Raw genomic sequence first — 23,527 nt, forward strand, 5'->3', positions numbered from 1 at the left:
ATCTCAAGGGTCCCAGAGGGCACAGGGGTTCTGAACTGCCCACCTCCTCCTCAACTAGACCAGGTCTCATTTTACCCGTTTCATCTTTGGGGTTCAGCATAACATTTCATTTGAAGAAGAAATGCCACTTTTATAAAAAAGACTAATGAGCACACTTGAGATACTTTGGTCAACTCTGTCGTTTTTTTCTAGTCCAAACTTAGACTTTTTATTCTTTCTTTTTTTTACTTCAAAATATTAAAGAGGTAGGAATGTTTTTTGCTATATGGATACACTGTACAATGCTGAAGTCTGGGCTTTCAGTGTGAGCTAAACAACAGGTACACACAGGCACAAAGATTTTTTTCTTTCTAACAATCCCAATGGTGCCATGGGATGGTGAGACAGCAAGGGCAGCAGAGGTTCAGTACTGAGGCCCTCAAAGAACCCAGAGACCTCAGCAGGACAACCAGACTATGGCTGGGGATGCACAAAACCCTGAGTCATCACCTTAAATGTTCCAAACTAATCACAATGAAATCAACAGGAGCAGAGACCTCAGGGTAGTGCTGTGGGTACTGCAGCTCCACAGCACTGACCACAGCGCCGTATTTGTGACAGACACGGACAACCTCACGTTGCACTGTCATACCCACTTTAGAAAACTGTGGGTCTAGGGCTATTGTAAGCAGACCTCACCTGATTACGTTCGTTTTATTTTTTTTTACCTTTCACAGAGAACATTTCATTTCAACAGTCACAAATCATGTCTAAAGGAGGCTAATAAATCCGTGTTTTACCTAACAAGTGTATCACATTTGAATTACCTAAATACACTGGAAGAGAAACAAAATTTTGCAAAATAAAATTTGAAGTACAGGTCTATTCCTTTTATTAGATAAATGTTGCCCCAAAAGTTTTTAATTTAAAATTGATGATTTATATTTTGTTTTAATCATAGAATAAACATTTGATTAAAGAAAATAACCCTTGGAGGATCTTTTTCACATTGTATTGACTTTAAAGACTTACAGAATATGAAAAACAGTTGGACAAATACTTATTTCTTTATCAGACTTCTAAAATGTTTTTCAAAGGTAGAGATTTCAAGTGATCTTTAAAAAGATTTTTAATTACATTATATTACAAAGCAAGCTGGCATGCAAAGGTTAAAAGCCTAAATGTAAGACAAGGAAACATATTCTTATACCTATCTCTTAAGGGCCCAAGTATCTAAAATATTCCGCTATTCTGCTACAAATATATGTTTTACTCTTCTGAACTTCTTTGCAAAGCTTCGAGTAAAATACTCACAGTTACTTATTACTCCTCCCAGTGGATCACCTTTAAAGTCAAATTCAATATCCATATATTTGCCCTGCGAAAAAAAGATATTGTGAGTTTTCAAGTTCCATGTACTTGAAGCATTCTGTCCATGTACTTCTTAGATAATAGCATACTAAGCCCTTATTTTAATGCATTTGTTCAAATGTAATTAAGAAAAATACAGTTTATATAACCATGATGCAAAACATTATGCCCCCATAAATAATGCAACTAAATGCCCCATTAGTTCAAAGTGAATACAGCCTGTTGCTGATTTAAGAATAGATCTTCTCAGCCATCATGTGGTTCCACTTCAGATATGTGTTTCAAACTTCTGAAGGGTGTGTGTGCTCAATTCAAGAACAAAAAATGGGAAAAATAAGTAGTCCTGGTATATGCACTGTTTGGGAAGATAAATTATTTCATTTTTTTAATAGGCAAAATATGTTTTAAGCCATTCCTAGACATTCCAAACATATTAGACAGCGGATGAAATGCAATGTTCAGAGACGCTTTTGTATGTACTCAAAGCAAATACACAATTTTATGGTGTGACCAGCCCAGAATCACTTATCATTATTACATTTTTTGGCTTTTGAGCTAGATTATACACCCATATATAACCCAGGTTCATATTACACTTTATAGATGGTATCTTAAACACAAAGAAACACACACAGAGTTTAATACTGTGATTTTTAAAGAATTGGTCTATAATTGCCTAGTTAAAGAGTAACAAGTATAACAGAAAAACCCTGACAGCTGTTTCTTGTTCGGAAAAGGGTGTGTCGATCTAATAAGTAAAGTCTTAGGTTTTGCTTCATGCCCTGAGAATTACTTTAACTCTTTCTAATTTTCCAAATGATGGTAAGGAAGAAGAAACGTGATCCCAAGGAACTCAGTCAATAATGCAACTTGTGACTTTTTATTAGCTTATATGCATACTCCCTTCACCTTCTCCTGTTTCACTGTCATGGGTCATCTACCCTTTAAGTCTGTACTTATTCATAAGCAATTGTCCATTGAGCACTTCCTTGATGCTGAAGTGGGCACAGGGAAAGCAACGCACAGCTCCTGGCTTTGAGGAGCTTACTGTCTAGTGAGGAATTGAGACAGGTCAGCAGGACATTCCAGGGTGGGAGGATACATCCTAGAGTGGGTCTGGGTGCTATGCACAAAGAAACAGGGACGAAGGGAGAACGGGGAGTTGGTCCCCCACTTAAATGCAAAGTGTCAGGAGAGGTGAGGCAGCAGGCCTAAGAACTGGCATCTGTGAGGATGGTGAGTGGGGAAACATGGCTGGAGAGGGAAACCGGAACCCCTCACGACTTTGAGACATTCTTCTTGCGGCAAAGCCATGTCCTTAAAGGCTCCTAAACAAGGATGCCATGATCAGACCTGCCATCTACAAGACCACCCTGTCCAGTGTGGAACGGACGGGAAAGGAGCAAGACCAGATGTAGCAGACAGGAGGTGGCTACAGTGATTAGAGGAGAGATGTTGGTGGCTTTAAGTAGGAGTCATAAAAGAGAGAAGTAAACAAAGTTGAGAGCTACTGAGAGAGTCTCAGTGACAGGCCTGGGTTGGGATAGGAGATGAGAGAGGATAAAAAGTCCAGGAATGTGGCCCAGGCAACCGAGCGGTTAGGGAGGCCCTCCATGGTGGTGGCGGACACAGGAGGAGAAGCAGCAACAGAGGAAAGGGGGGGAGGAACGGTGGCTCTGTCCAGGGAGCTAGCAGCTGACCACGTAGGACAAGGTCATTTTGACAGGTGGTGGTCCCTGGCACAGGAGGCGACAGGACCTAGGGCACAGGTGCAGGGACTTGTGAGACCCATGACAGGAGGGAGTGTATGTAGACATATGTCCAGGTGAGGCAGCAGGAAGCGGGAGTAACTCAGTGTGATGATGATGATGATTTCTGTGAAGGGATAGGAGGTTTGAAGAGAGCAGAATAAACACTGAAGAGAATGGAACAGGAAGCCAACCCAGGCTAAACCGAGCAGTGGCCCCGAGGACGCAGCTGGCGGTGGAACAACACTTCCCGTTCAGCCACTTCCTGATGACTTGCAAAAAGCCTGCTTTTTTCTGATCATGTCACTAGGTCCATTCAGAAATAACCAGTGGCTCCCAACACCTATGACATTACCCTGTGCCCAGGAGCCTGACACTCAAAGCCCTCTGGCCTTGCCCCGTGTTCCCAGCTGTTGTCCTGCGGCTCCCTTCACAGCCTCTGGCCCAGCAGCCATGAGCTCTGGCACAGACAAGCCCATGTGGTCTCTCTCCTGGCTTCCTCGTGCTGTAACGCCAGGTCCTCCCCCTTGCCACGCTATTTTGGCACATTTAAATCTTACAGGCCCCCTCAGGACTATGCCCTGCGCCAGACTCCTCCAGCTTCTCTTTTCTGAACATGCATAAAACTTCGCCTATACTTTTCATGAAGAACTTACTATTTTATGTGTTGTGTTATAATTATTTTCAGACACATCCAATTTTTCTAACTGGTCTATAAGCTTCTTAAAAATAGGTATTCATTCATCAATAAATACTTTCTGAGCGTCCACTATGGTGCCAGGCACTGTTCTAGCTACTGAGGCCACCACAGTGCACAGGAAGGCCAGGCACTCGCTCCCGTGGCCCCTACTGGTGTCTGGGGTCAATGATCACAAAGCAAGTAAATATAGTCATTCCAGAGACTGATACATGCCTTAAAAAAATAAAAACTGGATGAAGTCAGAGTCTACGAACAGCGAAACAGAAGAGGCATTTGAGGGCAGACATAACGGTATGAGACACTTCGAGCCACGCAAGGATCTGGGGCCAGAGCGCAGCAAGTGAGAGGAAGCTCCTGGAGGCTGAGGCAGAGTGAAGGAGGGCAAGGAACAAAGATGGGGTCCTGGAAGACCAAGCCCCGGCTCATGCAGGGCCCAGCAGGCCCCGGAAGGAGTTTGAATTGTATTCTAGGAGCATGCAGGAGCCACGGGGGCCTTTCAGCAATGCAGGGATGGGACTTAAGTACAGGTCCCTCCGCTGCTGGTGGGGAAAGAATGCAGGCTGCAAGGGGAAATGCAGGAAGACCTATATTTATGTTAAAAAACAATAGTTTTTAAACCAATGAATAAATTTTGCGGGCATTTTTATTCTTATTGAATGAGGTTTGGTAATGAAATTTTTCCAACCCTATAGGTTCTGTCTTACACTCTCTGGTGCCTTGCTCAGGTCTTTGCACATAGTAGATGCTCAACACATTACCCACCCCCCCAAAGCCTTGGTTGAGAACAGTGATTTTAAAAGCCTTAAAATGCTTTTTGTCTTTTGTTGTTTTTTTTTTTTCAAAAACAGTAGGCCCCGGCCGGGCGCGGTGGCTCACGCCTGTAATCCTAGCACTCTGGGAGGCCGAGGCGGGTGGATTGCTCAAGGTCAGGAGTTCGAGACCAGCCTGAGCGAGACCCCGTCTCTACTAAAAATAGAAAGACATTATATGGACAACTAAAAATCTATATAGAAAAAATTAGCCGGGCATAGTGGCGCATGCCTGTAGTCCCAGCTACTCGGGAGGCTGAGGCAGTAGGATCGCTTAAGCCGAGGAGTCTGAGGTTGCTGTGAGCTAAGCTGATGCCACGGCACTCACTCTAGCCTGGGCAACAAAGTGAGACTCTGTCTCAACAACAAAAAAAAAAAAAAAAAAAAAAACAGTAGGCCCCTTTCTTAAAAGAAGCTCAGTATGTCAAACTAGAGATGTCATGATAGGAGGGGGACACTTTGAGGATCCTCCATGGGACCACCGGTCCCCAGTGTCAGCTACGATGAGCTTGCATCCAGAGTAACATAGCAGGTCCGTCAGATTCTCAGTAAAGAAACTCATTCTAGGTTAACCAAAGACAGTGAAGGAACAGCAAATTCCCTGGAGCACAAGTATATAGTACATAAACCACTGTTATGTACAGTAGTAACTTTAAATACTGTAGAGTCCTACTATAAAATTATAACATATATTTGGGTATATTACTAGTCAAGTCACAGACCACAAAGCAGAGAAATTGCTAAAAATTGGGCATGAAATGATTTAGCCCATAATCAGGCATTAATCTCATATCCTAATACTGGTGTTGTAATAGGATTTCTCTAAAGTTACTTAATAAGCCAAATCACCTGCCAAGCCTTTCACTTGATTTCAAATATCACTAAGTAGTAATGACCTTTTAAGCAATATGATTTTCTGCATTTTTATGGTCTATAAACTAAATATATTTGCAAATATTTTTTTTTAAAAGTGTGTGTGCATATAATTTGCAGACAGCAAAAATAAACTCTCTATCAGCAAAAATAAAATCTCTATCACATAAAGAAGCTTCATCATTGGAATTACTTCTCTCTGCCCACACTTCGCTTCTAATTCTATTTATGTAATGAGATTAGCTGTGTTACCACAACAGGAAAAGGCATGGATCAAATCGGTTACAACTTAAGGGGCTAATCTGATGGAAAAAATTCACAGCCTTGGAATTAGGAGGCTCATTTAGCCTTTCACTTTCTAAGCTATTAGAACCATCTCCTCCTGAAGTCATTCTCTTGCCTTAACCCTAATGAGGAAAAAGCCAAAAGGGATCTCAAAGAGGAAAGGGGAGAAAAGTCAGGAAGAGTCTCGGGTAGGGAGGCATAAAGGATCATTGAATATGGTGATGGCACAAGTAACGCATGTGATAAGACAGCTCATAAAGTAAACAATCTTTTTATTATAAAAATGTATAAACTTAATTAAACTACAGGAAAAAAAGAATCAACCAACTTCAAAACATGACCATCATGCTCAATTCCTCCCGCAGCTGCATCTGGGCAGCGTTTGTGTCTTTGTAAAGGCCAGAGGCACCAAATAACATGGCCCAGCTGGAGGCATCCACGCAATGTGAGGGCACATGCCCGAGAGTGGTGGGTGGGGGTGAGGCTGGAAAGGTGGGACAGGCCAGGTCCCTTGTCAGTGGAAGCAGCATTTTTCAACTCAACCAAACTCAAAACACCAATCAGCTTCAGTTTTTACTACTTAGTTCTATTCCCCGCAACCCCCACCTCCACCCCTCCACCCCTCCACCCCTGCTCCAGACCATCCTGCATTTGTTGCCAAACCTACTGATTTTACCTCTATAAAGATTCAGAATACATCCCATCCTTCCTGGGCCCTCTAAATAAGGCACAAGGGCTACAGAGTATACAAACTTGACACCCAGTTTATCTTTCTTTTTACTTAATTTGTGATTCTTAATTATGACTTCTAAATACCAACACCCTGATGAGAAATGAGTTACTCCAAATAGCCTCATTTAAATTGCTTATGGAATTTTATGGTAGAAGAAAACGTCAAGAAAACATGATAAAAATAGCTTGTTACTCCAAAAAGAACTAAAAAGGAAAATTCCAGAAAGCAAAAGAGACCTGATAGAACTTTCAGTGTCCAATAGAGATGATGTTCTTATTTTAAAAATGTGTGTATTAAGAAATATTAAATGCCTACTGGTTGTTTAAACATACGTGAGCTAAATATTAGTGTTAACACTTATGCTTATACAAATACTTACAAATCTAGAGGAGTTGTCATTCCTTACGGTTTTGGCATTTCCAAAAGCTAGTAGGAAAGAAACAGATGCATGGTTAAAGTTGACAGAAAAAATAACTTCAAGCAGAGAAATAAAGCAGATACAGTATTTGACATCTATAATTTCTGCAAACTACAACTTGTAGCAATGACATTTCGTCCAAAAATTCTACAGAAATACACTTACCAAAGTCTTAATCAGCTGCTAAAGCTTCCATATCTTATTTTAAGTTCACAGAAAAAGAGTCATCCCTATGATTCATGGAATTTTTTCAACCATTACTGTAAACTTAATCTTATCTAATTCGATACCTCTCAACACTTTTGGATAGTAGTCAATCAGTCCAGTGGCCAGCAAGCAAAGCTTCTATGCTCTTACACCATTATCATCAGTGAATGGGTTATTTCAGAGATTACTGAGTGTTATCAAAAGCTTTCTGGAACTTGAGGAAGTTTCCAGATCATGGAAACAGCATGTGAAATTTTAAATTGTTTAATTAATTTTAAAATAAGGCTACTTAAATGTGATTATTATGTAACTCTGAAATACAAAAAGAATGGAAACAAAAGTTGTTTCCAATAGGCTGAAAATGCTACAGAGTTTCATCAGTTTATGTGCATCAGACCTAAGTGAAATTTTCCAGAAAATAAAGAAAACCAAATTGGCTCATCATGCAAAAGCTATTCCGATCTTAGCTGCTTCCAGGAGACAAATCCCCCACGGGACTCCCTTTTAAATGAGGGCACATAAGAACCACAGAGTTGACACTGCCCCAGGCACAGAGTAGGCCTGTTTAACACAGGTAAGAGGCACAGGCTCAAAAAGTAAAAGGGCTGTTTCACCAATATTCACCAAGCCTGTGTACAAGAGAGGGGCAAATTAATCTAGGCCGAGGTAGTAGGGTTCAGGAGTATAACCATAAATTGTATAAGCAGAGGTGATCCCTATTGGGGGCTCTGATCCCTGTTGGGGGCTCTGCAAGCCCAGCCTGGATGTAAAGCCCACCTGTACCTTCTCAAACTTTAATGTCCAAACCAATCACTTGAGGATCTTACTAAAGCACAAACTCGGGTGTAATGAGTCTGGGACAGGCAAGAGATTTTCCATTTCTACCAAGTCCCCCACTCACCCAGACTGTTACTAGGATGTAGGGGCCACATTGTAGCTACCAAAGAATGCATGACGATGGAGTAAACAGAAATGACTCTTTGGATTAAAGGGTAGGCATCGAATCTCTGGAAGCCTCCATAACTTCTTCAAATTAAACGGGGAGAAGAGCATTAGAGTAATAAGCACTCACATGAGAACTAAGGGCCAAAAGCTGGTCTGAGTTTTGAAAGCAGTCACCTGATCAAAGAGTGAGGGTGCGGTGCTTATATAGAAGTTAATTTTACTCAGCAGCCAAGCCCGATGCGTTATATTTTGCATTAGGTGGCTTTTTTATGTTTTTTTACTTAAAAGACATAGTTGGCTCAAGTTCAGCTACAGCAAAACTTACAAAGTCAACACAGGGAAAGTTCTCTGCATCCGAGATGCTGCTTGGGCCGAGCAAGGTTCGGTAGGTCTCGACACCAAATTCTCTCTCCAGCAGAAAATATGCTGAGATGCTGCATTGAATGAGGAAAACTGCACACTAAAAATGCTCAAAAAGGATGCCTGCTGGGGAGGTCCCCACCCTTATCCCATGTCCACCACCAGCTAAAAGGCTTTCATAAATGCAACCTTGATGATGGCGTGCACCAACCTAGTTATGACATTTCTTGTGTTTTCATAGGCTAGTCCTTTGTGGTGGGTGTGAACAGGCCAGGCTGCCAAGTTAGCTAACTTGGACAACCCCAAAGTCCAGTTAGAGATGCTGGTGCATAAAGGACGGCTTATTGTGGCTTGAAGGTCAGGGGCAAGTGAAGGAATTGCTTCAAAAACACTTTATTTGGGGCACCATTTGCAAGCCATAAACCATCTTTTCATCAAACAAATCTGAGTTGCACATTACTAAACACAACCTTAAACACTAAAGCCTTTTATTATGAGCCACAGAATCAAAGACAAGAGGTCCATTATAGAACACTTGAGACACATTCCTCAATTGTTTTTTTTTAAGTTCATTGTTCTAAACATTCATTTACAGTAGCAGCTCCAGTTAAAGAGTAAAGCATTCCCATAAAAGATACTACATGCCCACAAGGAGACATTTCTTCCGTCTCCTGCACTGGAGCCTAGTTTCAAATACCACTGAATAAAGAGGCAGATTCTAATCACAGATGCAAGCGACAGCATTCCACAGCATTTCGCCTGTGCATCGCGGCATTCTTAAAATAAGCATATACAGAAATACAGCATATGCATAGCACTCTAACTTAAAAGCAAAAGACAACAAACAAAAAGTCAATATTGAAACAATAAAATGAAGAGATCCCACTTCCCATAATAGCCTCTTTCTCAGTTAAGGTACTAAAAGGGAGGAAAAATAAAAAACAAAGTAATAGCTTATTTGGCCTTTGTTTCTCTCTTAGCTATCCGGGGGTGCAGATGCACGGTGTCTCCTTGTAATAAAATGGAGAAACTGGAGCAGGAAAGTGTATCTCGGGGTCACAGTGAATGCTCAGTGTTCGGGAGCATCTCCAAAAGGGAGGGAGAGGCTGGGCCTGAGTATAAAGGACAACAGAGCAGGGTTCTGTCCCTCCACACCGGGAGAGGGGTGCCCACCTGCCCCAGAGCAGCTCTGCTTTAATCCATGTTAAATCTTGTCCTTCCATGACTTTGCTTTCACAACTTTGACCAAAAGGTTGCACCAAACTACTTCTCTCGCCCAGACATTCTAATCTGGGGTGGTTTTGACCCCCCAGGGGACATCTCGCAGTGTCAGGAGACACTTTCAATAGTAAAAAAAACTAGGGGCAGGGGTGCAAGTGCCACTGGTGAGTAGAGGTCAGAGCTGCACAGGACAGCCCTCCACAGCAAAGATGCACACAGTCCGGCAGTGCCAAGGTTGAGAAACCCCACTACCCAACAAGTGTGTTAAATGACACCAAAGACACGCTTACAGTATGAAGCGACTGTAACGGCTTGCTTTGATTTACTGTTTCCAACGTAAGAGTGGTTTATGCGGATGGTGTGTGCCATCCCCGATGGCAGTAAGGGAACTCTTCTCTGGCTTTGTCTTCTGATGGTGTTACGGACGGAATGCTTGTGTCCCCTCCAAAGTCATATGTTGGGTCTAACCCTCAATGTGATGGCACTGGGAGGTGGGGCCTTTGGGAAGTAATTAGGGTTCCATGAGATCATGATGGGTGGGGCCCTCGTAGTGGGACTATTGCTCTTATGAGAACAGATACCAGAGAGCTGGCTTGTTCTCTCTCCCCACTCCAGCACAATGAAAAGGCCATGTGAGCACACAGGGCCATGGCAGCCACCCACAAGCCAAGAGAGGAGGCCTCAGAATGAAAGCTACCTGACCAGCACACCTTGGTCTTGGGCTTCTAGCCTTCAGAAGCGTGAGAAAGTAAGTTTCTGCTGTTTAAGCCACCCAGTTTGTGTGCTTTGCTGTGGTAGCCCGAGCTGACTACAGAGAGCAAACCACGGAATCTGTGAGCTCTACAGTCAGGTTTAGGCTTCCTCTGACCCTGAAAAAACTGGTCCTTAAGTATTTCTTTGGCATAGCCTTCGTTTCCCTGACAACAAAAATAACCAGCACCAGGAGTTATCCTGAATGATAAAACAGCACTGCACTTTCAAATGCAAGTATCAATTAATTATTTTAAAGCAAAATTTAGGTAATTCAAGTAAAAATTGGGGAAAAATGGTTGTAAAGTGAGAAAGCTGCTTTCACATGAGTAAACTGTTCCCTCCACTAAGCACGTGCAGCCGAGAGTTCCTAAGACACAGCTTATTTGCTCAACAGGCCTTGGCTGAGTCTCTTCCTTCCTCCTCCCTCCAAGAACATCTCCCAGTAAACCTGGTACTTGAAGGGCCCTGAAAACTGAATCTACTGTTCGAGTCACACTGACCTAATGTAGACAAAAAAAAATCCTACCTTCCAAGACCGGGTTGGACTGTAAAAGCTGTTCTTTGACTTGATTAACTTCTGCTCCTTTTCCACAAACAGCTGCCACATAGGACATGACAAGCTTGCTGGCCTCTGTAATGAAAACAAGTCATATTAATCAATAAAGCAGAAATTTTAAAAATCTTTTTTGGGGGAGGAAATTTGGGGGAGAAGACCCACTAATAGTGCTTTCAAATGCCTTTATTCCTGGGAATAAATGTTTTGGAAAACTATTTAAATACTTGTGCTTTCTACTCAATGACATGTCATCATTATATAGTAGGAATTACACTTAAAAGTTATCACTGGGCAAAAAAATTGTTCAGTAACATAGCCAACAAAATCTCAGGAGAATTATCTTCTTAAAGCAATCAATCATTTGTATACAATTATTATATTACAGACAGATGACGCAAGCCAAAAATAACCTGGTAACATTAGTATCTTTACCAGACGTATCTTTAAAGTTTAAAAGAACTGCCCTTCCTCAAAGATATTTTCTAAATCAAACTGGTTTGCTCACAATTAGACATAATTAATTACTCTTCAACTCAATTCAAAAATTAAGCAGCTAATGTAAGGACTTGGTAACGAGAAATATAGCCATTTCAGGGCATGGTAGTTTTAACAGGCTTCACTAGTAACCCCAGGAGGTAAACTGCTAAAGAAGCCACATGAGGCATACAAAAAGTTCTTAGCTCAAACTGGTGAGGCGGACCAAATGTGTTTTGGGTTTTATCCTTTCCCTCTCAGTTCGTGTCCCCTCTCAACATCTGCCGCTTGGAACCTGATTCTTTTAACATCGAAATCCAAGGAACGTTACTAGGTATTCAAGGAAAATGAGGTCCAAGGTCAAATGAATTTGGGGCCACAGTGAGTGAGATGCAGTGAAATAAGTTTTCTTATCAAAGGGCTTCTCCTTTTCCTTGAATACCTATTAATGTTCCCTGTGGGGGCCACATTTCCCTCCACCCACCAGTTCAAGGTGGAACTCTTTCTTCTCTCTGGTCACTTCAGGATTCTTTCTTTCCAGGCTCTCTGCCTTTCCAGTTCAGGTGAGTCTGCCCTCCCAGCCAGTTCCTGACATCCTGCGCTACCTGGGCTCCAGCTCTGGGCCGGAATCCAGCTCTGTGGTCTGGCCTCTGAACCAACTCCCCACCAGGCTTCTCATCACTCTGCTTTCTCAGCAGCATTCTTCGTTCCCCATCCCCACCTACACTCACACAGACACTATGTATACACTTCTTTCTTGGCATAAATTTCTGCTCTTTCTACATGTTACACTACTAGAAGACTGAAAACAATTACAGACAAATTAACTGTCTTAGACAATGGCAAATATACAAACACACATACATACACATTCTAGATGAAAAGGTGAGTTTTCGTTTAGGCAAAGGAAATAATTATAATTATTCTGGTAATTATGGACCTTACTGTAGCCAAACCTCAAACCTCAGATTCATGGCCACACTGTGTTCTCTGGACATCCTGTCCTGGCCCAGGATGGACTTCAGGGACAAACTGCCTTGGTAGGAGTAGGGGAAATCAACCAAGAATGGGAACTCTTTGGTGGCTGCTAAAATTGATTTGGCCTCTCTAAGACCTTTTTAATGGGCAGAACAAGGTGGGATCACGTTCTTTCAGGGTCAGATTTGTTTGAAAATGGCACCAGGAACGGATCTCTTGGAATTTGTGTTGTGTTTACATCACCTGGCTATTAAACGCTAAATAAACCCACAATATCTGCTGCCACATAAAGATGGATTAATTTAAATTAAAATTAGGAATCAATTTTATTAACTTTAAAACCCATTTAAGCAATTTGAATATAATTTTTAAATATAGTTTAAGGATACAGTTCAAGTTGTTTTAAGAATTTATTTCCAGGTTGTTGAAAAGTTTCCATGTTCAGATTCTTAACTATCTTCAGGAGTTCTATTATTGGGCTCATTTTTGGAAGATGAGATTAAGAGTAATTTTCTCCAAAGTCACACTGTCTAAAAGAGACAACTCTTATAATTTTTTTCTGGACATACTTGGTCTTTAAGTCATGTACTTCATGAAATAAGCACTACTTTAGAGAAATGAGTAAACTAGGAAGGATGAATTGCAAGGTCCAAAATAGTTTAAGGAACTGTTTTCCTAATATTTCTCTATGCTGGAAACAGGAAATAATAGTTATCTCATGAGACTTTCTGCTTCATTTTCTTTTGGCTCTTCGGTGCTACAGTTCAAATAAATTTGGATCTGTGTTCAAATATTTATCTATTTATACAAATCAAATCTTTATGTAATAACGTCTATAAATGAAAAATACTAAATTTTTGAGAGGAATTAAGAATTGAATATCATCTTCCAAATTTCAAAGTCTGGCTTTTGAACTATGTAGACTGTTTAAACATAAGAATACTGGCATTTAAAATTGGCAGAATATAACAGCATTGCTTAGAATCAATTCCTAGTTCATTATTTCCTCTAACTCATAGATACTTTACATATGGAAATTCATGAACATATATATGTTTGAATATAACTTGAATCTTAAAATTCATTAATAGTCAAACAAAATACCAAGTTTTTGAGGTCAAAATCTCTTCTCACCAGAAAATAGTAGACATCTAGGGTTTAACATGTATTCTGCACTGATGGACAAATGGCCTATAATGAAATACTTCTGGATCAGAAGGTGTAGATCAGAAATAATTTCCATAAAGAACAGAAGGGGGTTATAAATGACAGTTTATGAATCTGAGGATTTTTAGGTCTTGTAAAGGTAAGAATAACTAATTTAATTCTGTATGCCCTGACATCTTACACTGTGTTGTGAATAACATACATTCTATATTATTGAGTAACTATCATAGAATCATAGTATTATATAAATTCATGTATAGTAAATTTTTTAATGAAAGAAAGCATTGTGAAATAGCAGAAGGTAAATGAGAAAGGGAAAACAAACATTTCAACGAAAGACATTGTGATCATGAGGCTACAAGGATGGGAAACTCACTCTCAAGATATTTAAACCCATGCAAGTTAAGTGTGCAGGCTCCACATGGATTCGAGCACTGTGTCAGGGAAAAAAAGATACGAATATAAGCAAGGCTTATTCTGGCCTTTTTTCACAGAGCTTCTGATAAACGTATCCAGGAGTAACAGGCATCTATGGATGTATTCACAGATAACAGGTTAATATCTTAAGTGTCACATACTGATCATATCACATGGCATCTCAGAGAAAGCCACACCTTCACTCACACACATTTATATATTATCTACCTCTTTATCTCTCCATCTCCTTGATTAAGATACCCAAGTTTTTCTAGGAACTGAGGTCTGGTAGTTCAGAGACCTAAACCTGAAGAGTAAGGATGCCTAAATCAAATAGGTCATGTTTGTGTACAATGAAACAAGCACCCTACAACCTAGAGCAACACCCTTTTTAGCAGTCCCGAGTCTGTTGTGCTACAAGATAACCCAGCTACAACGCACCCAAATAGATTAACAGTTCCAATCAGAGCACTAAAAACATGGGTCCTGCAATGAGAGATGCAGCCTCTGCTACAATGGAAGTCACAACCGGTGATGTTTTCATTGAAATGAAACTGCATGTCACCTACTTCTGAAAGAGGCCACAAAATCTCTGATGATTTATATAAAACGTGGATTGAGAGGCATCTTTCTCACATGGGGAACAAACAAAACAGAAGCCCCCTATATTTTAGCCTTGAGTTTGCGTAGCTATTCTGCTTCAATATGGATATTTCCGGCGGTGCGAAATGCTCATCGATGTTTAGGCTATAATGAGTCAGCGGCATCTCTGTCACTGACCAAGTCGGAGAACCATCACAGATGTTAAGTAGTAGAAGGTCATTTAGGGTTTAGAACCAAAGTTCTTAATGAGTAAGGCAGGCTTCATAACTCTTCTAGCAGATGGCTGAAGAGTTCCTAGAAACTGATGTAACTGTAAAATTAGAAACCAGATAATTTATGTTTTCTTATGTCAAGATCATCTTCTCAGGCCCGGCAATTTATTCTGATGTCCTTGGAAAAATGTAATTCTGATGGTTCCCTCATGTTCTGCCTCCCTGCCCCCATCGGCACTTGAAAGGTTCTCCACAAACTGCTTGTATTCATGGCAGGGAATTGTAAGTTCACTGCCTAGAAATACTTCAGCACTTTTATGAGGCCTGATGAATTTTTTATTTAGCACTGCAGTAATGAATTAAATAGCACCTAAAGGACTCAAAGAGTTCATGCCTCTCCCTAAGTGCCCACATTATAGAACTGTGCAGCTTAAGAGTGTCTCCAATGTTTAAGACCAATAACATCATCATCTGCCAAAGAGGGTTTATGACCTAGTTAAATTAATTACTTCTTATAAAATAAGCCCTCTGATACCACACGGTGGTTCTATAAAGATTCTTATTGAAAAGAGATATTATTAAGTACAGAGCATATTCCAGGGCCACGATAAATGTTAGTTATTGTCTTTCATTTACTTAGCAACACAAAATTTTTAATAAGTACATGAACATCATGTACACAGAAACAAATCCAGTGACTAAGATGTGGCATTTCAAAATGGCCTGGCATCCCTCAAAACTGAGATGAACCCCCCCCTCAAATTCCTCATACTATTGTGGCTGCAATTTCTATATTATATTCCATCATTTTATTTTCCCATAAGTAATCTCCACGAAACAGACTTGTAACAACACACAACTCTAGGCTTTAATCCATTTTATAGTCTAACGACAACTACAACCATAATACGATTTGAAAGCAATTTTTGTACCACTGCTTCCAAAAGGAAAGAAAAGTAGAAAAACACAGGAATAAGTCAGGAAACCACTGCATGTCTCTAGGGGAACGGAGACGTAGAAGACGCTGTTGGGTCTGTAAGTGAAAAGAAGAGCTCACGGGCTAGGAGCTACCAAGTGGGTAGCTGAGCAGGTCATTTCAAAGCAGAAGCTCTCAGTAGTATCCACCTCCCTGCACTAGAAGTTTCCGTGAGAATGGACAGCTGAAGCACCCAGAACTATAGCTCATCACGAGATCTAGGAAGCACAGCAGCTCAAAACTGAGAAAATACTTCAAGTGACCTCTAGCCAGTGCCACTCAGAGTATGGGCCAAGGACCAGCACTATTCAAAGTTGGCTAGTTCACAGACTATTACTGGTCTCCACAAGAGAGAGCAGGCTTTTAAAAGTTTTCGTAGCAATTTGTTAGTTTGTTTTGTCTCTTAAAACTAAAGTAAAAAATTTAGGGCTTAAATTTTCCATGGCTTCTTTTATTTCATTTTTCTATTTTATTTCACTTTTCTAGTATCGGTCAGCAGATTTGAGGGGGGCAGGGTAGAAGTGGTGCTTCCCCACCAAGGATTTGAGAGGCGCTGCTCCACAAGGCTGTGGTGCCCGCCTCCAGCCTCCAGCCTCCTGCCTGAAGCAGCCCCTGACCTTGTGGTACTGGCCTAGCAGGGAAAAGGCGATGGCCCTGGGAAGCAGCCGTCCATTCTCCAGCTTAGGACAGAGGGCAAAGGGATCCCAGGAAGGACTAAACCCAGGGAAGATGACAGGGAGAAAGGGGTTTCAGGTGGTGATCGGGGCACTGAAACCAACAGGACAAGTTATTGAGTTGAAAAATATTAAGAGAAGAGAAAACTACAAAAAAGAACAATGAACTCCCTGCTACTATTAGAGTTCTACCAAAGGAATGAGTTATTGTTTATTTTTTCCTAAGAAAAAATGAATGCCAACCCTCTGCAATGGTACCAGCAACCTCCACTCAGTTTTTCAGCAACGAGGATGCACGAGCCCACCAGGAGGCAGTGGTATAGTTAACAACTCCCTGAGAGGAGGACGTCACACACTGACATGGCTGATTGGTCGACATGCTGTCTTCTTGGGACACACGTTCCAGAGGAGATGAAGAATTGGCCAAGACCCATCAAACCAATGATCGCAACCCACTTATGATGACTCACTTAGGAACAACCTGATAATCAGAATACCCTCAAAAAAAAAAAGTGTCATTAGGCATAAAGAAGATTAACTAAACAACTAAAGAATTTAGAAACTAAAGAGGCTTAGGAATAATTTTCATCTCTTCTTCCAAGTGAAAATAAAAATGAAGCTATGTGAAGTGAACAAGTGGGCTTGGAGATACAGTCAAACGTGACCGGGGCAGGGGCAGCATCAACACAGACACCTTCAGCAAGGGACAGAGTTTCTAATGTGCCTTGACGCCATTTTTACCGGGCAACCTGGAGACAAACAAGAAGCTGCACTGCTTCTAAGAATTCAATTCCGTTTCACCTGAAAGAATTGGTCAGTGACAAGGAAGGGATAAAAGCATTCTACCAAGATGCCCATGTGCTATTAAAGTTCCTACAGGTGAAAAAAAAGATCTGAACAGCCAAAGACTGGTGTCTGTGAAAAGGAACTGTGCGTAGTCAAGACAGGCAAGAGAGAGACCCATTAGACACTGCTGCAAATAGTCTTCAAGGGAGATAATAGTTGGTGGCTGGGTCTGGAACCTCCATGAGGACACAAAGAAAAGGAAGAAACAGCCTGGCATGAGGTATATTCTAGAGATAAAACTGACAGGATAAGAAAATGGAATTGCTGTGGGAAATATAGAAAAGAAAGAAATCAAGGGTAACTCTTACATTTCTAGCTTGATAACTAGCTTGCCTAGTGGTCTCATCTACTGAAATCAGAAAGTTAGTTATAGGAGGGTATAGAAAGAAATCAAGAGTTCTGTTTTATATAGACTCAGTCTGAGATGTAGATGAGACACCCAAATGGAGATGTCAGATCAGCACTGAATATATTCGCTGGGAGATCAGGTGAGAGGTACTGACTGAAAGTATACATGTAGAAAGCATGAACATAATCAGAGAATAGCTGAGACTACCAAAGGAAAGAACACAGAGAGATAAAGATACCTAGCACTAAGCAGAACAGTCAATTAACTTTTTTAGTAGGATAACCTATATTTTCAATGAGACTGGGCAATTTCTTTGGCCTGGTCCTATTCAGTATTTTTGTGACTTACCTAACTAAAGACAGGAGGCTGGCTCCTTGGATTGGGGGATGATATTCATCCAATCATTCAAATATGCAGTGATTCCTACTGTGTACTGGGCATTAAATGAGGTAGCAGAGACACAAAACAAAATCCCTCCCTTAAAAAGACACTGGAGGCCAGTTGAAGGAGACTTAGCAACATGAGCAATGGTGGCTCAGAAAGAAACATGCTCAAGGTACAGAGATGCAGCTTAACATAGTGGATAAAAGCAGAGACTCCAGAACTATACTACCCACATTCAAAATCTCAGCTCTGCCGCTTACTCGCCGTGTAAGTTTAGGCAAATTGCTTAACCTTTCTGCATCTTGATTTTCCCATCATAAAAATGGAATAACAGAAATACTAACCTCATACATGCAATATGCTACGTAAGTACAATGCCCAGTACATGGTGAGTGCTCAGTGCAATTTAGCTACTATCATTATTACTTAACAGGATGACAATGGTCCTAAGGGAGGGGACAGAATTATAATTTGTCAGTTTCTCAAGAGGCTATAATAATGGACCAAAATTAATAAAAATAAGTCAAAGATTCTATATGCAGATTTAAAATAGTTTTGTTGATCAATACTAAATTGAGAAGATCTGACCTAACCAGAAGTTAACGTAAAAAAAACCTCTAATATCTTGTTTGGTGAAAAGACCAGTGTGAGTCAATACATGTGTTACGTTACTAGAAGCCTGGTGTCCGCATTAAGAGGGGTAACATTAATAGTTTCACCATAACCAGGACGAAACCTCAAGTCTCCTGTTTACTTCTTGGTATGCGGTTTCATGAAGCATCCAATACTCTTGTTAGAAGCTCTCATGAGCACCCTGTGTTTTTCCTTTACTACACTTACATTTTATATGTAATTTGTATATATAGGTGCATACATATGTAGGCGTACATATAGTCAAGAGCTATTGTTTATCTCCCCTACCAGACTGTAAACTTGAAAAGAGCAAGAAAGGAGTCTGGCTCACCACTGTATTACTAGTACCTAGTACAGTCCTTTTGCCAAGTAGGTACTCAGTAATTTTTTCCCTGGATGAATGAATAAATGAATGTATATAGCATGAGACATCGTTGAAGAAAAGGACATATTTAGCCCTAGGAAGACATGGTGGTTGACTTCAAATAACTGAATGAGTGTCCTGTGGAAGAGAAAGTAGACTAATTCAGTAACGTTCCAGACAGCAGACTTAAGACCAATAGGTAAAGGCAGAAGTGAACTCTAGGTAAGGAAGAACCTTCGTTAGCTGAACCTGTATGACAAATTCCGTGATGTGGTGAGCCCTCCTCCATCACGATAAAAGAATCTGGCTGTGCCATGTGGAGGATCCTAGACTAGATGGTCTACAACTAAAATCTCTTCTAACAATACGACACTGTGCTTTCTGTTACTTAAGATTCTTACCTGCCAGACCTTTTCCCTCCATTTCTGCCCACCCAGAACCTGCAAAACCCTGTAAAGAAACAGTGCACTGTGTCTCCAAAGGGCTCAAGGAAGGAGCTGGACACACTGGTCTAACCACTCTTTCTTCAGCTATGCTGGGGTGCAGGGAGGAGATACTCCTAAAGAAAGTGGAGAAAAGGAGTAAGTACAGAAGCAGAAGCCAGTTCAAGGCAGATAGTGGGCCTGTCAAGGCACAAATCTTTCTAAGAGCTTATGAATAAAATGGATTCAGTCATTTGACCCAACACCTACGGCAGATTTTCTTCTCTTGATCAACGGGGACTCAAAATGTATGTCTGATAACTAAACAGTCATGATGTTAGTTAAATTGCAACATTTAAAATCCCACCTTTACATACTATTAACAATAGAAATGACCAATTATCACATTCGTATCCATAAAACAAAAGCATTTTACAGAGGAAACTTTATGAAAATACCATCTCCCTCACCATCTTCCTCCTCCATTGACTCATCAGTTCCATTAAAAAAAACACAAAAACAAACCAATGAAAAGGACCCATGGACAACAGCAGTTTTAAGGTTCCAAGTGTGGACTCAGAGCGTGGCTCTTTTGAATCTTTCCTTTCTCATTCAAGACCATCAATCATATGAATTGCTTTTATTAAAAGAACACTTAAAAAAAAAAAGCATAACCTCTCCATTTGGGAGAAATACAAAAATCTCAATTCTTTAGGCTTTAGAGGAAAACTCTAAAGTGAAATTTAAGTACTTTTCTCGTGCCTTCCCTCACTTTTTTTTGGTTTGTTTGTTTATTAGCACAAACAGACACTGACAGAGTTTCCTCACTTTTTTAGCAAAGATAGGTTGTGCTGGAGCCTCCTAAAACCTGAATAAATTGGCATTCCTTGGGGAAGTGACTCTTACAGAGTCAAAGCACACAGGCCTTGATGTCTTGGAAGAAAGGCCTAGAATCCAGACTAGACTTCCATAGTGGTTGGAATCCCTTTGATAGGTACCTTGTTTCTTCATGTGAGAAATGAGGCAAGTCCTCCCCAGGGAACATTCCATGATCCTAATGATCCTAATCAGCCTCTTGCAAAGGAGCCTTCACGGAGGGAGGCCCTGTAAGGGGTCTTGCTAAAGAGGTCCCACATGACCCCTCTGCTATCCGCATTCTGTGAAAGCAAGGTTGATTGGTAGTAGCCTTACCTGTTTTTCCTGCTCCACTTTCCCCAGTAATGAGAATACATTGGTCTTTATCTTGATCTCGTAGGGATCTGTATGCTTCATCTGACAGGGCGAAGCTGCAAGGGATAATGGAAAAAAGTCCTTAGAATTCAGCTCGTTATCATGTGTTTATCAAATGGAACTACAAGTTCCTTAAAGGGCCATTCTAACAGGCTCTAGGAAGCAAGCTGATGCATCACATTTTACTTCCTTCAAATTCTTAAAATAAATAAATAACCTATACTTTGTGACCCATGTTACCTTTTTCCATGCATCTTCTTTTTATTTCCATGTACTTTTTTTATTTATATATATCCATAAGGTACAAGTGCAATTTTGCTACACTGATAGACTGCATTGTGGTGAAGTCAGAGTCTTCAGCGCATCCACTACTGGAGCAACACATGTTGTATCCACCAAGCAACTTCCCATCATTCACATCCCAATCCCCTCACCTCTCCAAGTCTCCATTGCCCATCATTGCACACTCTGTTTCCATGTGTACATATTATTTAGCTCCCACTTATATGTGAGAACATGTGGTATTTGTTTTTCTGTGTCTGAGTAGTTTCACTTAAGATAACGGCCTCTAGTTCTACCCATGTTGCTGCAAAAGACATGATTTCATTCCTTTTTAATGGCTGAGTAGTGTTCCATTGTGCATATATATCACATTTTCTTTATTCATTCCTCCATTGATGGACACTTAGGTTGATTCCTTATCTTTGCTCTTGTAAATAGTGTTGTGATAAACATATAGGTGCAAGTACCTTTTATGTATATTAATTTCTTTTCCTTTGGGTAAATGTCCAGCAGTGGAATTGCTGTATCGTATGGTAGTTCTATTCTTAGTTCTTTGAGAAATCTTTATTCTGTTTTCCATAGACACTGTACTAATTTACATTCCCACCAACAGTGTTTAAGAGCTCCCTTTTCTCTGCATCCTTGCCAACATCTGTTATTTTTTGTCTTTTTAGTAATAGCTATTCTTGATAAATCATTGTGGTTTTAATTTGCATTTCTCTGATGATTAGTGATGTTGAACATTTTTTCATATACTTGTTAGGTATTTGTCTTCTTTTGAAAAAATGTCTATTCATGTCCTTAGCCTACTTTTTTATGGGGTTATTTTTTGTTGTTGTTGAGTTGTTTTGAATTCCTTATAAATTCTGGATAGTAGTCCCCTGTCAGATGTATAGTGTGCAAATATTTTCTCCCATTCTGCAGGTTGTCTGTTCACTCTGTTGATTATTTGTGCAGAAGCTTTGTGGTTGAATTAAGTTCCATTTGTCTATTTTTGTTTTTATCACTTATGCTTCTGAGGTCTTGGTCATGAATTCTTTTCCTAGACCAATGTCCAGCAGAGTTTTCCCCAGGTTTTCTTCTAGTATTTTTTATAGTTTCAAGTCTACATTCAAGTCTTTAATCGATCTTGAGTTGATTTTTGCATTTGGTGAGAGATGGGGGTCCCAGTTTCATTTCTGTGTATGGCAATCCAATTTTCACAGCACCATTAATTTGGAAGGGGTGTCTTTTCCCCAGTGTATGTTCTTGTCGATTTGTCAAAGATCCGTTTGGCTATAAGTATGTGGCTTTATTTCTGGGTTCTCTATTCTCTTCTATTGATCTATTTTTATAACACAGTACTATGCTGTTTTAGTTATTATAGCCTTGTAATATAGTTTGAAGTCAGACAATATGATGCCTCCAGCTTTGTTCTTTTTGCTCAAGATTGCTTTTCCATGCATTCTCTGTTAACCAAAATGGTACTGATTCATTGTACTCTAAAAGTATGCTTTATTTAACTCACAAGCTCCATTTATGGCTCTTTTTATCAAAATCTAAGTAATTTAGAAAACCAAGGAGAAAATATGATATCACACATCTACAACTGGATAATGTTGAGATTTTTCAGTACAATACACTGGAGTTACAAAACAGTGAGAAAAAATAAAACCTTTCCAAACATTATAAAAATGCCATCAAATATCAAATAGTTGATATTATCATCACCAAGCTAAACACAAAACTACTGCAGACAAATGACAGAAACTCCAGGATCCACTAGAAGCAAAACGGTACTATTGGGTTTGCCATGATTCTTGTCTAGTCCCAGGCCCCAAGCTTGTCACCTGCCTTAGGATGACAAAAGGGTCTCTATCAAATAAGGCCAGACCAGTCCTTCTGCTGACCTTCCTGGCAAAAATTTACTAATAAGGTAAATTTTGCCCCTTCTAGTTAATTGAAAAATAATTCTGACAATATGATATTGTATTTAGTATAAAGTCCCTCTTTTAATTTATTTACTAACTTGGGGGGGGAGGTAGGTGGGGGGTGTGGAATATCCAAAGAGAAAATGCAACCCAACAGATTAAGCCCAATGATAAAGACATGTAAAACATTGCAGAGCAAGACAGGAACCTCAAAGGGGTGGGGATTGGACCTAGAGAATCTTCAAGAGGTGGAAAAACCAGTCCTAAAGAATGAATTAGCAAGATAAATGGCAAAAATAAAGGCCAAAACATTATGGAGGTAGGGGTGAGGGGTTATGAGCAGTTCCAGTAGCTGGAAGGCAAAGTATTAGCAAGAGAGGATGAGAGATAAGCTAGAAAGAAAGATGGCAGATTCCAAAGGAAGAATAGAGCTGACAAGGAGCCTCACTGCAGGACTGTACACAGGGGAATGGCAAGGTCAGAGAGTAACAGAAAGAATAACAGTGACATTTACCATGTACCAGAACTGTCTCCAAGTCCTTTATGTTTAATCATTTTAAATCTCACAAGACCAGCACAAGGCCAGGACATAACTTGCTGAGGTCACACTGCCTCAATGTGGCAAGATGGAGCCAAAACCAACCCCTG

General features: G+C 40.4%; 1 protein-coding gene across 4 annotated transcripts in view; it reads right to left on the bottom strand.

Annotated features, from left to right (window-relative positions):
- MYO1B (myosin IB) overlaps nt 1–23,527 on the bottom strand; it is a 175,532-nt gene that overhangs the window by 70,309 nt on the left and 81,696 nt on the right. For all 4 annotated transcript variants that reach the window (XM_069490627.1, XM_069490463.1, XM_069490383.1 and 1 more), the window contains exons 4-7: nt 20,649–20,743; nt 10,929–11,033; nt 6,878–6,924; nt 1,294–1,357 (exon numbers count right to left, since the gene is read on the bottom strand). In XM_069490627.1, coding sequence (XP_069346728.1) covers nt 1,294–1,357; nt 6,878–6,924; nt 10,929–11,033; nt 20,649–20,743 — 311 coding nt within the window. The remainder of the gene's footprint in view (nt 1–1,293; nt 1,358–6,877; nt 6,925–10,928; nt 11,034–20,648; nt 20,744–23,527) is intronic.

The sequence above is a fragment of the Eulemur rufifrons genome, chromosome 1 (assembly GCF_041146395.1).
Source record: "Eulemur rufifrons isolate Redbay chromosome 1, OSU_ERuf_1, whole genome shotgun sequence".
NCBI classification, from domain to species: Eukaryota; Metazoa; Chordata; class Mammalia; order Primates; family Lemuridae; genus Eulemur; species Eulemur rufifrons.